This window comes from Gossypium hirsutum, chromosome D04, assembly GCF_007990345.1.
Source record: "Gossypium hirsutum isolate 1008001.06 chromosome D04, Gossypium_hirsutum_v2.1, whole genome shotgun sequence".
Classification (NCBI taxonomy): domain Eukaryota; kingdom Viridiplantae; phylum Streptophyta; class Magnoliopsida; order Malvales; family Malvaceae; genus Gossypium; species Gossypium hirsutum.
In genome coordinates this window covers 50,958,936-50,972,796 of record NC_053440.1, presented here as the reverse complement: position 1 = coordinate 50,972,796, position 13,861 = coordinate 50,958,936, and the positions used below count along the sequence as shown (strand labels likewise).

Sequence of the window (13,861 nt, the reverse complement as noted above, 5' to 3'; positions counted from 1 at the left end):
GGGGTTGCTATGTGCTGATTCCCCGAGGGGTTGCTAAGTGCTGATTCCCCGGTTCATTGGTGGTGCTAAGTGCGATATCCACCGTATCTCTGAAATAAAAAGGGGGTTGCTATGTGCTGATTCCCCCAAGGGGTTGCTAAGTGCTGATTCCCCGATTAAGTGGTGGTGCTAAGTGCGAGATCCACCAATAACGGTTAACATTCCGAGTGCTCAACGAAAAAGTGTGGAAGGTGAATATTGCCATATGGTGGAAATTTTTATGGGGCAAATATTGAGTTGGATACTAAATCGATCCATGTATGAGATGGGAGAAAATATCAAAAACGAAAAAAGGAACGATTTAGTTATAAACTGTGTTGAACAACAGCAGATGGGTAACTTTGAAAAATCACCATAAATGGTGGAAAATGAATGGGAAGCTGAATAATATATGAAATTGAAGCTGAATGTGTCTATTTTCATATGAAATAAATAGAAAAAGCAAAAGAGTTGTATTTTTGGAGATATCTGAATTTTACTGAAACAGGGCTGGATTGATTTCGGGATCCCTGTTCTAACTTTGGAAAATCACCAAAAATTGTAAAAAAATAATTATGGTGTGAAATTTATATTCTTGGATTCCTTATTGACTCTATTTTTAATAGAAACAAGCGAAACCATTTTTAAAATTTTGTACAGAGAGTTAAGTGAATTTTTTGAGGAAGGGTCAGAACCGTTGGGCAGTGAAACAGGGGAAGTTTTAATGAATAAACTGTACTAATTGGCTGGGTAAAAAATTCTGAAATTTTTATGGTGAAATGGTATATGAGTCTAGTTTCAGGGAAAATTTACGAAACTCAATTTGGAGCCCTGTAGCTCCGGATAAAAATAAATTAGCGACTATGACGCAGAAAAACAGTTTGCTGGAAATTGCCTAAACAATGAAGTTATTCATGAATAAGTTTATATTTTGGTGTAGTTATGTGAGTAATTACTTATTTATCATGTGTTTACTTACTAAGCTATATGCTTACTCGATTTTATTTTTCCCTTGATTATAGTGACTTCCGACAACTCGGAAATTTGGAACGAAGTCAGACAATCATCCACACTATCCTTCACACTTGGGGTATTTTGCTACTATCGTTCCGGAAAATTATGGCATGTATAGACGACCTATGAAATATGGAATCATCATGTAAATATATGTTATGGTTTGATTTAAAATGTGGTGTTCATTAATAGTTAAATTGTGAGTATTATTATAAATGAGTTTGGTTGATATATATATATTGGATTGTGATTTAAATTTGCAGGAGGTTTAAGCAAAATTAAGCAGAAATGCTGTCGAAATTTTTTTTAAAAAACTTAGTAATACCTCATACTCTGTTCCGAGCCGGAATACGAGTAAGGGGTGTTACATTTTAGTATTGTTACTATTTTTTTGTTATTATTTAAATATTGTATAAGTCTTTTTTGTTATTAATTTTGCTACTATTTTAGAGGAATTCTCTTACTAAGTTGCAACTATTTTAGTGTTATTTAAGTAGAAAGACATTTTTTAAATATATTTTCAATTTGTTGAGATACATTTATTTTAATGTTTTTAGTGTATTTGATGTATTATATTTTTTAATTTATTTTTATATAAAAAATAATAATTTTTTTTAATATGAGTGAGCCTGGTCGGACTCGAGTTTAACATTTTTATCTAAGATGAACTTAGATAAAAATTTAAGCACATTTTTCGAACTGAATTAAGCCTAAAACTAAAAACAGGCCTAACTTTTTACATTGACCTGCTCGACATAACCCATGATTAAGTTTAACCCAAGTTTACCATCCCAAAAGATATCAAATGAAACCTTCGGAATTGGACATCTATTTATAGCCTTTTTAAGGAAGTAACCAAGAGTGGCTGCAAAGTGAGTGGGAAGTCATCAAAGACCAATAATGGGTTACCAAAGAAACTATATTAAATGAAGTTTATGGGGAGATTACACCTAAGTAATGTTGTGATTAGATTAATGAAGAAATCATTACTTGACAGCACACTTATGAATGCATTGTTTGTTCAATAGGACAAGGAACTACTTTTGTTTTAGGAAAAGGTTAAGAATCCAAGTCTCTAAGCCATGCTTTTTGGTCCATCTCAAGAGTGGTGGCAAATCTAAAAATCCTACCAATATTATGGGATTAGCTTCACCGTCTTCATGTAGTTGCGAGTCTTGCTAGTTTCCGAATAAGTTATCTTTGCCACACAAGTTACACAAGGGGTGTTGGAATGCTAAGTGAGTGGAGCACTGGATTGCTTAATGAAGTAACAGTAGCGCTCTAGAATTTGAGTGTTAGAACCATGCTACCTAAGAGCGTTGTGCTCTGAGTGCTATTGCCATGAAGTGCTACTTTCAGCGAGCACAACTGCCAAGGGAACTCTATGGTTAGATGTGTTGCTTCCTATGATGCTGTTATTGGGGAAAATCGTTGTTAGGGAGTCCTAATATCAGGGAGCAATAGTGATAATGGTATGCTATTGAGACTTGAGAGAGTGCTTCTGCTAGGAAGCAACACATTGTTGTCAAGAAGTATTGTTGACCAAGGAGCCTTATAGGGTAGGTAGTGCTGCTTCTAGGGAGTAGTGTTGCTAGAGAGCAATGTTCTGCTAGGAAGCATCGCTGCTACCAAGTAGTGCTATGCTACTACTAGAAAGCGATGCTGTAAGCACACACATGACTTCACACCATTACTTACAAGTTAAGAGAATTTGTTGATTAATGACTGCTCCCTGAAAAGTCCCTTTCTTGTTTTTAGAGAGAGAGAGAGAGATGGACAGGGCATGTTTGATGGGCTGGAAAGAAAGCAGCTTTTCAGAAAACGATCAGGCAGCTAACAAAGAACAGAAGCCATTGTTGTGAGTCAAATATTAAAATCACTTGTTCCAAGTTTAAACACAAAGGAACATAGTATCAAATGAGAGAGAGAGAAAAGAAGATAACAAATGAGAGGAGGTCTCAGCGTACAGTTGGGTGCAGGGAGGGTAGGGTGGGGTGCACATGCTTGCTTCACCAACGAATGTCCTACCAAGAACCCCAAGTCGCTGTGTTTTCGATTCTCGAGTTATGGGGAAACACCATCATGCATGCCAAACTTCCCTATTTATTCTTATTTTCTTTATTATTTGACAGGTAATCTCATTATGCCTTGCCACTCCTCTGCCCTCTCCACTTGTCTCAATTCCAGGGCATTATAGCCATTGGCACGCAAGTTCTTAAACTTGTCCTTTTGCTGTTAAGAATATACTATAATCAGATTACTCCCTGCACACAACTGACATTTTTTTAAAATTAATAAAAAATTATTAATTCAGCAGGCTTTGCAGGGGAAATGTTTTTCGCATCCTACCTATATGCTTGCTGCAAATTACTAATTTGTCTATGGAGAATTAAGGGTGAATATGCACTAGAGCATTAGTATGAATAGTTTATTAATAATTTATGATTACGATCCGCACCATCCAAAAGCATGAAAGGCGTGGGATCTATGGCAGCCAAAGGGGGGCGACGTGATGGGGTTTTTGTGTTGTCTAGTTTTCAACATTCGAATTGTAGTTTAAATTTTTTCTAGTAATGATAAGACATTCCCCATAACCTCCCATTAGGGCTAAAAAGGACCTTTTTGTGATATTCTAAAAAGAAAGAGCCTTTACAGTCATTTTCTCCTTGGAACATGCCCTAAAGATGTTTACTGAGGGACCCTTTGCTACATATTTTTCCCATTAAAAACAGGTGGAACATATATTTCGTCTTAATAAAGTAAAAAAATTATGATGGTTCGACCTCCCTAAGAATATAGATACAAATACTATCATTATTTAATCAAATCTGACTGACCACCATCTCTCTTTCTCTCCCCCCCTTCTCTTCTCCTGCAACTATTTCATCTCCACAAGCTTCCAAACCAAGAGAATTTAATCTCTATATCTTCCCCCAATGAAACAGCAATTTAAAACAACATATTGAAAACCCTTCATTTCTTTTCATCCATGGTTTCTCTTGCTTCTCCTTGTTACTCGCTGATATGACCATGGTTCCTGCTGAAAACCTTTCTAAACAAAACCATCTTCCTCACTGTGGCGGCCTGGATTTTTACGGTTGCGGTGGTGGTGGTGGTGGTGATAGCAGTTATACAGAGAATTTTGGTCTCATGAACCGTCTTCACGGGTATGACTATCATAACGAAGCTTGCTTAGGATCTGATCTGGGTGCTAATCAAATGGCTGAAAATCCATCAAGAACTAATAGCCTTAATGAAACCGGCTCCAGCTCTAAGGATTACAATCAAGAACAAGAAGAGAGAGATGATGAAGGTTGGCTCCAACTCAGTATAGGAGGTCATGCAACAAAATACCATGATCATCATCATCATAACAAGCATGACCAGGTCGATCTAACCGCAACAAGAGGAGGGTTGACCGAGCTTGATCTATTACCTGGTGGTACCTCTCATCAAGAAAGGCCACATATGCCTGAGTTTAGACCTCCACTACATCCACTGGTTATGCAAGGTTTTACAACTTCTTTATTCTTACAACAACAAGGAACCGGCTCCATGTTTAGCAGGGCATGTAGGCCTATAGCAGCAGCAACAGCTGCTTCCCCCTTGGTGCCATTAGGCTCCTATTTTGCCAGACCATTTCAAGTGCAACCCGGAATCGATGTCGCCGGGCCGAGCACCGATTTTAAAATCATTGATCCTCCTAGAAGACCCCATTCTGGCATTTGGTTCATCCTACAAGCATCTGAAAACCAGTAAGAAAAGAAAAAAAAATATTATTCTGCACTTTTTGTTTTTTGTTTGAAAATTCTCTTAATACTCTTTTCTTTTTTTAATTAATCACAACGCGTTGAAGGTATTTTAAAATATTAGAGTTTACTTTTGTGATTAAATTAACTTGATTTTTACATTTCAGAGCAAAAGAACCATTCTTGCCTCAAATACCAAAGAGCTACCTGAGAATCAAGTAAATAATATTTTATCCCTTTTGTTTTATTATTATTGTTCCAATTTACTACTTTCTATATATACTCCCTTTTTGGGTTCAAAAATTAACTATTATGGCGTGTTTTGAACTTGTTTCAGGGACGGGAAGATGACAGTAGGGTCAATAAAGAAGTATCTGGTTAACAAGCTGAAACTGGATAGCGAATCCGAGGTATTACATGCAAACTCCATTAATTACACCATTAAATGAGCTTTTTTTTTTTTGCAATTCTCATTAGAAAAAACACGACGATTTTCTAAAAAAAAAAAGCCAAAAAGAAGAAAAATGAAGCGATCTTTCTATCTAGTTAATTAATATCTTTTTATGAGTATAGGACTTGGTTGGTGTTATAGAGACATGACAGAAACCCCAGAACTAAAAATGCATTTCTCGGTACTGTTTCTTGTTAGGTGGGAAGTATGTCTCATTGTTAACCCTTTTGTTATCTAATGCTTCATTAATTAAGCTTTTAAATCCATAACCTAGGAGCCTGTTCTTAGTGAAAGGATGAAGATTTTAGGGCTCAAATGTAGTAAGTTTAGAGATAATAATATAGAAATTTACCAACCCACCTTCTTCTACAAATGGGGTTTACTGTTACACATCACAAACTTATGTGTAAGTAGCATATATCAATAATCAACACAAGCAAAGTATAGATATAATATATTGTGTAAATTTAAGTAAAAAAAGAAAAAAAAAGATATAGCATATAAAATAATCAACTGCAAGAAATGACTAGGGGTGCCTTAAAATCCACAATCCAATATGATATGTATTTTGCACCGAATATGGCCATTACTTGAACCAGAATTCAAGGGAAGTATAAACAAGATGCTTAAATTCTTAGTATATGAATCATTTTCATTGTTATTCTTTTAGGGTTTAGACGTACGTGTATATATGTACTCAATGGTGAGAGAGCCTGTACGTAAACAGTCATTATCATGAAAAAAAATGAGGTCTATATCACAATAATTTGTACACGAGGTGCACTATATAAGTGAATGATTTATTGTATCTCAATTTGTTAGCTAGCTAGTTCCACTTTATTTTTTTTCGACACATCCCTCCCCTTTATAAGAAATGCTTCTCATGCACACTTCATCATCAAAAACAATTATTTCTTCTCAATGATAATGACATTTGAAGTTTTCTTCCATAATACTTTAGCATCATAATATATAACCTAAGAAAATCAATTTTTTTCTAGGACAAGATGCATCTGCCTCAAAGAAAAATGCCTAAGTAACCTTGTGTCATTTCTTTATAAAATGCATACTTCTACACATATTCCCTACTATTTCATGAATTTGAACCCGCATTCTCTTAGTTGCATTAACAAGAATGATTTGTATCATAAGTTTTTGATGTTATTTAGTTCATTTCGCGTTTCATGTCTTGCATGTTATGCATATAAAAAGTATAGCTAATTGCAAAAATTATGAATGGAGAAGTACATGAGAAAGATTATTGCAACTCCTTCTACGTAATTTCTAGAATATAGGAGAAAATGTCAGTCTAAATGAAAATTTATTGGTGAATGGTACGTGGCTTTTGTGTAAATCATTTTATATGTCTTGCCCTAGCTATATTAGTTTGATTATATATATATATGTCTAAAATCGAAATCAAAATTGATGTGAATTGCTATATTTTTAGACCCTTACACTATGAAATGTGTTGTTTGAGCCTGAAGAACATAAGTTAAGCATTCACTAATTTTACGTGGAATGATGCCTAGAGAAGTAGAAATTAAGTTGTCCATACGTATATAATCCAAAATGAAGCTTTTATATGAATTTGTTGTATATGTCAACCAGTTCATCTCATCATTTCATCACATATTAATTATTAAATGACATAAAAAATTGTTAGTTACATTAAAGACAAATTTCATGATTAGTCATTACATGATTTGTAGTTTTTTTTTATATTTTATTTTGATCTTACGATTATAGAAAATATATTTTATTTAGTCACTCATACTATAAATATTCATTTTCCATCCACCCAAATTGATGATCATAGCAGTCATTTATTGCACTCCAAATATCAGTTTTGTCTTGTCTGTCAGCCAACGACCTAAAATATCCAAAACTAAATAAGCTTGCTAGGATTTTATATGTATGCATGAATTTCATGACATCCTCCTCGACATTCTGTTTTTGTTTTGTGTTCTTGTTACCAGCAACATCAATTATGTCTTGTAGTTTCCTATTAATTGAAGCATTTATAGGTCAACTCTTTATGCCATGAAATTAATGCAAATATACTTTTGTTTCTTTCCTTACACTTCATGCCATGAAGTAATCCACTTGAGATTATGACGATATATATATATATATATTATATATCAGTTACAACACAAGGTGTTACAGCTATTGCTTGTTTGTATTCTAAACCGAAAAGATATACAGCCAATCTTTAAAAATATGTTTAGATACTATAGGAATATTTTTTTATAAAAAAAAAAACTTCCCATTTAGTAATTTATTAGGTCAACTCAAAGTAGCGGGTCGGCCAGGTGATATACAATTTTCATCCTAGCTAGGGTTTTTTTTCCTCCTTTTCTCACATGACATGCAATAAAAATATCCAATGAGTAGTGTTCTAATCTATTTTAGCGTAGATGTATACTCTTCTCTCTCTTAGATGATAAGGACATTTTATATAAGAAAAACAATGTTTAGTGAATAATTTAACCTGTTATTCCATGAATAATACTTGTTAATACTGGTATCTAGGGATGGGATTAATTTATTAATCTTTCACACCACTTTGTTCACATTATCATTACCCATAATTTAAGAGTACCATAGCCTATTTCTTTGTTTGTATATACTGTAGGGCTATCATAAATCTTTTAAGATTCGAGATTTTTTACTCTCAAATTCAAACTTAGTGTAAATGCTTGGAGAAAAGAAGTTCACTTCTTCCACCCACTTTAGGATTGGAGACTTTGATAGTAAGGCATATATATGTAGTAAAATCATATCGTAGGGCCATGAAAACCACACGTGTACCTTACCATTCTCAGGCCCCCCATCTGCATGTTTTATCCCTTCCTTTCGTCACGCTTTCGCTTCTTATATCTCAGCGTTCAGACAGCTAACCCGTAGGGCCTTTTGTTTTTGTAGTGGATTGTACTTAAAACTGGCCATTAAAAAAAAAAAAACCCTTAAGTGCTTTCCATTGATTGTGCTTTAAAGACACTATGATCACTCATTGATTCCCACGACTAGCATATTGAAAGAAAAAAAGTTATATATAATAAAAAAACCCCTAAATATTTTACGTTGTGGGAAAGCAATACATGAGGGATAGTTCCACAACAGAATCATTCCTAGTTGTTGAAAAAAGACAAAAATAAAAGCATTAAAAAAAAAACAGATAAGAACCCCCCACCTCATGAAAAATGTCTTGTTTATTGTTGGTGAACGGAATGCATGCAGCATTAAATATTATGGGGAAATTAGTCTTTTATCTTACATCAACGTCATCCCATTCGTTAAACAGAAAATTTAAAATATAATTTAGTAATTTCTGGAAGAAAATTAACAGTGGTTGTATGGTTTTTCTTACCTACCTATGAAGCCAACCTCTGTATTTAATATTTTAAAAATTAAAGGAAAGAAAAGAAAAAACACACAACTAGAAAGGGTTATTGACCTTTGAGAGATTAGGGATTTTGGTTTTGTAAATGTGGAAAGTGAAAGCAACGTGAAGAAGACGTGCATGAAATGCGATTGTTGTGTTGTATGTGACAGATGTTAGAGAAAGTTAGGTTTTGTAGGAATGAAAATATATATGCTATCATAAAAATAAAATGACTTTTTGAAATTAGATTTAATTTTTTATTATTATTTGATTACCTTTTATTTTTTAAATTTCTTTTAAGAATTTCATTAAATAATTTTAAGTGACGATGATGTGGTAATGCATTTGATTTTTTTTACATTTTTTTTTCTATTTGATAAAAGTAATGAAAATAATTAAATCAGAGGATGAGTGGCTGGAGCGAAACCAAAAATTAAAATTTTTTTTTATAAGATTGACCAAAGAGAAATCGTTGGGTCGTGCCTGTTCTTCGCCGGGCTTTCAGGATCCAATACAAATATTGTATTTTTTTGTATTACTTTAATTAAGCCAATAATTTGTAAAATAAAGTAAATAATTTTATAATTAACACCACTACTAGTTATAATAAAATTCAAATGGAATCATGATTTTGGGTTACGAGAAAAGTCTAGGTCGGTTGGGTCCAGTAATGATTTATTCTGGGCAGCCGTGACCTAAGTTGCACTACTAAATAGTAGTGTCTTTGAATTTTTGCCTTCATAGGAAAGAGAAATTCTAATTTTTAGGGGTAAGTTACAAGTTTGAAAGAGATGCGGCATATTAGCATGGGCAAGACGTAAGCCACTTATCAACCATGACTTCAGTTTTACTTGTAAAACTACATATATTAATCTAAATTAATTTCAAATTACTATATTTAAATCTAAAACATCCCATAATGCTTGAAATTCCAGCATACAAAACCATTTTCTTTTATGGGTTTTTATTAATGTTTGGATTTATTTTTTATGCATAATATTGTATGGTTTTATGCATTATTAATTAATTAGATGATCATAATTATTAGGTGTAGTGAGATGATAGTTTACCTTGTTCTTTAATCATGCGGTTCAGGATTCGGTTCCAACTCACAATAATGAAAAATCTTTAAATGACATCTAATTCTTTGAAGTAGCACAAAATTATATAAGAGTTGTGTAGAGAGGTTTTTGAAGTTTGGGAGAAGAATAGATAGCATTGCAAATAGAAAAGTGGAGTCCAGGAAGGAGGTTTATATGACTTAATATGAGTCTTGGAGTCTAATAGTTGAGTTATGATAGGGTTTCATACATGTATTTAAATATGATTAAGAGTTTTTATTACATTAAAATGGTGTAGAAAATGTTACGGAAATAACAAAAAAATATCACAAACGTGATATTTTATTTGATAAAATGTAAGAAAGCGTTGTTAATTTTTTTTTGAAATACTTTAAATGAAAGTAAAAGTGTTTATCATATGTTGCCTAGCAAGGTGATCTCTTTAAACAAGGTGGTCCTCGGCTATAAATTGAGCAAACTCTTCTTTGATTCCACTTTTGGTCAAATCTGTCAACTTAGACTAATAGAGTAGTATTAGTGATCATATTTGGAATGTTTTTATTTATGTATATATATTGGAATTAGGATATACGAATATAATAACGTGGAAAATGGATGGATGAAAAAGCAGGTGGAGATAAGATGCAGAGGGGAAGAGCTTGAACCAGGGTTGACGTTGGAGCATGTGAGAGATCAAATATGGAGTTCAACAGACGCCGTCGTCACTTTGCTTCCACATACCTCAACGCCACCATCCCTTCATTTTAATCTCATGCTTCTTCACTATGGTAGGAGGGCTTGAATTACTTGCTTTCCAATACACACCTCGATTTTTTTCTTTTCATTTCATTTTCTCATAATTTAATTAATCCCCCACCTTTATGCCATGTATCATTCTAAATTTATGAAATGCCCATCCCTTAATTTCTTTTATTTTTATTTCCTTTTTCGATGATCACTAATCATGAAGAAATTAAGGGGGGGGGGGGTTTGGTTTACTTTGGCGGGTGCAATAAGGCAAGTAAAATTGAATTACCAAGCTCTATATGCAGGCTTGATGATATTTAATTATTCTCATTTGTGTCCACTATTACAAACTTCATTGATTAATTCACTAATCTTTTTTTTCTATTCACTTCTCCCAATCTGCCTTAATTTATGATTTATAGAATTTTAATTCACCTAAACTCACACAAACTCAAACTCCAAATAATCAAACATAAAAAAAAATTGTATTATCTAAATTAACATATGGGGTAGTGCGCACTCTTGACCATCAGACCATCACATGAGGTTCAATTAACAAATTCAATTAACAAATTTAAGAAATCTAAATCGAAAATTATCCAAATATGAAATGATTTAATATAAATAAAAATAACTGAAAACAATATTAATTAAGTTTAGTATTGTAATAAGCCCAATTTACCCGGCCCTTACAAAACAAAAAAATAAGCAGTCCAAGTTCTTTACAGGCCCAATAACCCTAAACCTAGCCCAACTAGTAGCCTAAATTCCCCAAACCCTAGTGGCAGCCTCCAGTAACTCCAACCGCCGCATGACGAGGAGCCAGAATCCTCCTTACGCGTGATTTGCGCCTCAACGTACGTGCGCACCCTTCCGTGGCCTCCATTCCTATAGAAAATCAGATCTAAATGACAGTAGACGTAGGAAATCACGGAATAAATAGTTTTTATTATTTGATTTTATTTTATTTTTGTGCTTCTTGGCTATAAATGGCCGATTTTTAATCTGTAAAGAAAAGAAGAAGAAAAGAGGAAAGAAATACTGAAAATACAGAGGAATTGGAAGGTGAATCGCGTCATTTTTTTGATCTATTATGATTGTGTTTTACAAATAAAATTAGAAAAGGAGGGAGGGGTTTTACCTTTGAAGCTTCGCCGTTGAAGCCCACACTCGCTTCGCTCAAATCGGGAGCCTGGCGAAGGGCTGAGACCCGAAGCGCCTTTGAACGGTAGGCAAGCGGCGATTTAGGGCGAATGATGAAACCCTAGCAGAGGGTGTTCTGCTTTCTTTTTATTTTTTTTCTTTTCCTGCTGCAAAAATGGTTCTTAGGAAGAAAACTATTTTAAATAACAGTGGTGAAACAGCGCCGTTTAGGTGGCCACGACCCGCGCGGTGACCCGACCCGGAGGGAGGGATCCACGCGTTCTGGATTAAGGGGAAATTTACTAATTGGTCCCTCCCTTTTGCAACGCGCTTCGATCAAACCTGTTTTGTTTTCTTTTAATTGAACTGCATATTTAATTTTTTGTTTCAATTTGGCCCATCGCTGCGCAGCGTTTTGGAAGGCAGGAATAATATCCCTTTTGGTCCTCCACTTTTGTGCGCGCATTCAATTTAGTCCTGTCTTCAAATTTATTTCAAATCCGCCCCACTTTTTTTCGTTTTAATTCAATTTAGTCCATTTTTTAAGTTATTTTTATTATTATTTTTTATGATATCATCATTATACCATTATTATTATTATTACATTATTTACTATCACTATTACTATTGTACTATCTATACATATACATACGCATATTTTATATATAATATATTCATATTTTTAACATAAATATTTTTTTATAAATATGCATATATTTTATACATACATGTTTTTTATTTTTTATTTTATTTACCTAATTTTTATATACTTTATATTTTATCTATATACATATACGTTTTATAACATATACACTTTCCGCATTTTATAATTTAAAATACACATACGTTTTTTAATATTTTTATGTACATATTTGTTTTTATATATAGGTACATGTGAATATATTTATATACTTTTTGTAACGAATGTTTTTTTTACATTTATATGTATAAATGTATATATTATGCATTTTTTTTCCTTTATATTTTTTATTCATTTGTTTGTTGATTTATGTTTTCATATTTTTTTATTTTGCTCATTTATTTGATATTTTGCATATAATTGGTTTTTTTTTTGTTTTTTTTATTTATTTGTTTATCTTATTTATATACAATTGGCGTATTTATTATTGTTATTTGTTATTGCAATATTTATACATGCATTCAAAATAACATTACATCATTTTACTTGATTTTAAAAATAGAAAGTTTTTCAAATTGAGATAATGCTCGTATTTAGGATTTTTAAGGGAATTGAGCCCTAACGTATTGGGTTCCGATTTTCTTTGTTAAATCCAATAATCGAGCATTTCTCTTTAATCAAAAAATAAGAATTCATTATTGAGAATTCAACACGTTGTGTCCTAACGTATTGAATGTGACGCATTGATTTCTCAAAATGAAGATTTTTTTTAAAAAATTATAAAGGAAATATTCCGAGTTTGGGATTTTAAAGGAATTGTGCCCTAACGTATTGGTTGTGATTTCTTAAATCTTGGATAAGTGGATGTTCTTTTAAAGTAAAGGAAATATTTCGAGTTTGGGATTCTAGAGGAATCGTGCCCTAACGTATTGGGTGTGATTTTTTAAATCTTGGATAAGTGGATATTCTTTTAAAGTTTTATTGTACAAGTATTTTGGCCCAATTCATTTTTGGGGGAAAATTAGAATGCTGTGCCCTAACGCATTGGGTGTGGTATCTTCTTTCTCTGAAATAATAAGGGTCTTAATACGTAGCCTTTTAAGTTTTGCTAAGGATTATGTTTTTCTAAATTCTCAACCTTAAGACATTAATTAATTAACTAGGTACCAATTTTTGGGCGTTACGAGGGTGCTAATCCTTCCTCGTACGTAACTGACTCCCGAACCCGTTTTCTAAACTCGTAGACCAAAGCTATTTTTTAGGTGATCCAATCACACCTTAATAAAAGATTGGTGGCGACTCACAATTTTCATTTTTTTAAGTCGACAACCTAAAATCTTTGTTTCTCAAAAATGGTTTCGACAAGTATAATAAAAAAAACTATTATAAAATAATTCAATAATCAATTGAAACCTCAATAATAACAATAACCCAATTGAGTCTCCTTAATCGAATATAAACAATTAATTATCTTTATTTACTCATTTTTAAATAGTATAGTGATTAAATTGTCTCGTTTTAACAGTGTCCCAATAGATAATTCATTAATAAAATTGTTAACATCATCTTCAGTTATTCTCATTAGCTCACTCCATGCATTTTGAGAAAGATCAAATTACTTCTAATCTTATATAGTATAGGAATCTCTCA

General features: G+C 32.8%; 1 protein-coding gene and 1 long non-coding RNA gene across 3 annotated transcripts; one reads left to right on the top strand and one right to left on the bottom strand.

Moving 5' to 3' along the window:
- Window positions 1–3,822: 3,822 nt before the first annotated feature.
- Window positions 3,823–10,614, top strand: LOC121215924 (protein LAX PANICLE 2). Of its 2 annotated transcripts, none has more exons than XM_041090803.1 (4): window positions 3,823–4,787; window positions 4,949–4,999; window positions 5,119–5,191; window positions 10,310–10,614. In XM_041090803.1, the coding sequence occupies exons 1-4, from the start codon at window positions 4,057–4,059 to the stop codon at window positions 10,481–10,483; spliced, it is 1,029 nt and encodes a 342-aa protein (XP_040946737.1). In that variant the 5' UTR covers window positions 3,823–4,056; the 3' UTR covers window positions 10,484–10,614. The 2 variants fall into 2 exon arrangements, with proteins under 2 accessions (XP_040946737.1, XP_040946738.1); XM_041090804.1 differs by having other exon boundaries at window positions 3,825–4,787; window positions 10,313–10,614.
- A 409-nt stretch (window positions 10,615–11,023) lies between these two features.
- LOC107898989 (uncharacterized) lies at window positions 11,024–12,041 on the bottom strand. The gene is made up of 2 exons (XR_001684545.2): window positions 11,570–12,041; window positions 11,024–11,316 (listed from the first exon to the last, which is right to left on the bottom strand). It is a non-coding gene; the product is annotated as an uncharacterized lncRNA (long non-coding RNA).
- Window positions 12,042–13,861: the final 1,820 nt, after the last annotated feature.